The sequence below is a fragment of the Meriones unguiculatus genome, chromosome 20, assembly GCF_030254825.1.
Source record: "Meriones unguiculatus strain TT.TT164.6M chromosome 20, Bangor_MerUng_6.1, whole genome shotgun sequence".
Lineage (NCBI taxonomy): Eukaryota > Metazoa > Chordata > Mammalia > Rodentia > Muridae > Meriones > Meriones unguiculatus.
In genome coordinates, this window is record NC_083367.1 from 582100 (window position 1) to 585482 (window position 3383).

General features: G+C 36.6%; 1 gene segment (V, D, J or C); it reads left to right on the forward strand.

Annotated features, from left to right (window-relative positions):
* The first annotated feature begins 310 nt into the window (after positions 1-310).
* Positions 311-1968, forward strand: LOC132649579 (immunoglobulin kappa variable 4-1-like). The segment is given in 2 exon segments: positions 311-359; positions 1538-1968. Coding segments are annotated over 2 exon segments (480 nt in total).
* Positions 1969-3383: the final 1415 nt, after the last annotated feature.

The window sequence follows — 3383 nt, forward strand, 5'->3', positions numbered from 1 at the left end:
GATAGCTCTATTAATGTTTCTACAGAAGTCATTTGATTTCGGCAGGTCTTGGATTTTAACCTAGATCTGCTGTTAGAGCACCTAGTACTTTTCTGTTTGAGAGCTGTAAGACAGTCTTATTCAGTGATTGCTCATGTTCTCTGTAATAGTATTTTTAAGTATTGATTGACATCATCTACACTCACAGACACTGTGCAGGCATTTGCTTATGCACTTGCTGACTGCTTTACATAAACTCCCTACAGTCCAACCCATAAACCAGGCCTTTGCAGTTAACACTGAGGTGCATCAGACAGCAGTGGGGAGCAAGATGAACTCACAGACCCAGGTTCCCATATCCCTGCTGCTTTGGGTGTCTGGTGAGAAACTCAAAATGTTATAATCTTTGCAGAGTCACTTCTTTGTAGACAAAAAACTTAGAGTGTGCCACGCTTAATATTTCTTACATAATAAAACTCTGACAACATGATAGTACAAAGATGTTAAATGTGGCTAGTTGTTCACAAAATTAACCTTTCTAAAAACAAAACAAAATTAATATATACTGGGATATTAATAATCTAAGTTAAATCACAGAAGCATCTTATGTGTGTCTAACTATTTCATAAAATTATTTCCCTCTAGTTCAATCAAAGTAAAATGATAGCTGTAATTTGCAAAGGATGTTTTAAGTATTTACAAATACAAACTTATATGAGTGTCTATTTAGGCAATATGGCAACAAATAAAATATTTTCTTCTTAAAGCAACTTTATATCAGAGTATGTAATTTATGGTCAGTGGTTGCCTTTGTTAGTTTAACTGTCCTATAATGTTATAGATAGAAGGCATTAAAGGCCAAGGTCCAATTTTTAAAATATGCATTGTAATATAGAAGGCAGATAATTACTCAGAACTCCAGCAATCTTATCAGTACATTAATATTACTACTTTATATGCAGGGTATGCAGCACAGAGAATATTTGTAAAAACAACTCTGCGGTGTCGCTCAAGCACTTGCTACTCTTCACTTAATGCCCACCCAGGTTAACTTCTATCAGTTTCATGGTTCACTTTGAGAAATTAAATACTTTTCACAGTTTAAATCGCGTTATAGATATTTTGCTGTAGAGTATATTGAATGATACTATCTATGTACAAGGTAATAATGTTTATACATGTTGACTAACATATTGTATCTCAGGTAGATTCAGAGCTGATTTTCAACCCTAGCATTTATCATCCGAGGGCTGCAAAGCAGAGCATGTTTGGATGTGTGTAACAGGAACATGGCAGAGCACACTGCACATTTGAGGAATGCAGAGGCAGTCGCCAGGGAAGCTGTGCTCTGTTTGATGAGTTCATGTTTGGACATCACTTGTATCCTGATTCCAGAAAATTAAACTTTGAAAGCACAATTGTAATGACTAAAATTCATTAGATTTAATTTCATTAAAATTTTATAAAGAAAAAAAAAGATGTTAAATGACAAATTTCAATTGCTTTACAATCTGTGTTTGTGTTTATATTCATATTTATTGTGTGTTTCTGATTGCAGGTACCTGTGCAGGCATTGTGATGACTCAGTCTCCATCCTCCCTGGCTGTGTCAGCAGGAGAGAAGGTCACCATTAGCTGCAGGTCCAGTCAGAGTCTTTATTACAGTGACAACCAAAAGAATTTATTGTCCTGGTACCAGCAGAAACCAGGGCACTCTCTTAAACTGCTGGTCTACTGGGCATCCACTCTGCACACTGGAGTCCCTGATCGCTTTACAGGCAGTGGATCTGGGACAGATTTCACTCTCAGCATCAGCACTGTGCAGGCTGAAGAACTGGCAGTTTATTACTGTCAGAATAGTTTCAGTATTCCTCTCACAGTGCTTCGGCCTCCAACACAAACCTCCTTGAAAGTCTCACCAGATGCCTGCACCACACACAGCCCTGGACCTGCACACTTCTCCCTTCTGCCTGATGGCAGGTGTGCCTGAAAACATGCTGAAAAATTTTGCAGAGCCCCTTACTAAATTATAGGTTTAACGATTCTTATGTCTTCTTTATGAAAATACTTTATATGAATATGCAAAAAACTCAGTTTTTTATTTGTATTCCATCTGTAACACATTACTACAAACTCTGTTGTTTGAATATAAGAGATTTTCTTTTCTTTTTACAATATTGGAGTTCTGATATCCACCATAGTGATGGTGATGGAAAAAAATTATTTCTATTTAGAGGCACTAAGAAAGAGTATGTTTCTTGGTTTTTCTAGATTATATAGTACTTTCCTTCCTTCCTTTCTTCCTTCCTTGCTTCCTTCGTGGTGCCCATATCTCTGCTTATTCATTTACTTTCCATAAAGCATTTTAATTTTTATTACATTTTAGTTAATTACCTATGTCTGCATGCATCTGAGTGTGCATTAGTGTGTCTGTGTATGCATATTTATAGGTGTACATTGGACATGACATGAAGGTCAGAGGAGAATTTAGATCTGAATCTTTTTCTGTTTTGTGTCTGGGGATCAACTCAGGTTTGATATCAGGCTTGGCAAAAAGTGTCTTTGCATTTGAGTTATCTTGCTGCCTCTTAAAGTCTATTGTGGGTGTTAACTCATTGAATACAGTTTCATGAAAGCAATGTCTTTCCAATAGATCATATATTTTGCCCATATGCACTAACCCTCATTTTGCTTTCCATTTCCTGGTATTTCTTCTTTCCTGTCAGGAGGTACTCAGGGAAAGGGATTCAGGAGACATCTGGGATTACTGGAAGGCAACTTAGGTTTTATTTTTTCCCCAATGTCTACAATAGAGCGAAATCTGAGGCAGAGATTGAGCCTCTCGAACTTCTTCCTCTAACTGACACCCCACTTTTCTATGCTGCTTTTATATCTCTCAAAACTCTGGCATGGTATGAAAGAGGCTTCACTGCTGTCATCCCTTAAATATTTACCTGTCCTGGTTAAGGAGATCTCCTACAGGATCTTTATGAAAATTAACTGCAGTTCAGATGAATTAATGATACATTTCCTGTTTTGATTTAAACAAAGGTCAGAAGTTAAGAAGTTAGATAGCTGATAGAAATTCATCAACTAAAATAAAATAAAAACCTCTGTGAGACTCCAGATGCCAAGTACATACATCTCACTGGAGAGAGGTTAGGCTTGACACAGATTTATTGTCCCAAAATGAACATTCCTTTGGATCAGTGGGTCTCAATATGCATTAGGGCATCTAGAAATTATTGTTTTAAACCTTAGATGAGCTTGTGAATCCAGAGATATTTAAAGAATCTCTTAATGCATAGAAATGCAAACAATTGTTTGGCCATATAGCCTATGGCATGGACTTTATTTACACATGACATGAATTATTATTGTTTTGTACCTACCATGAACTTTTTG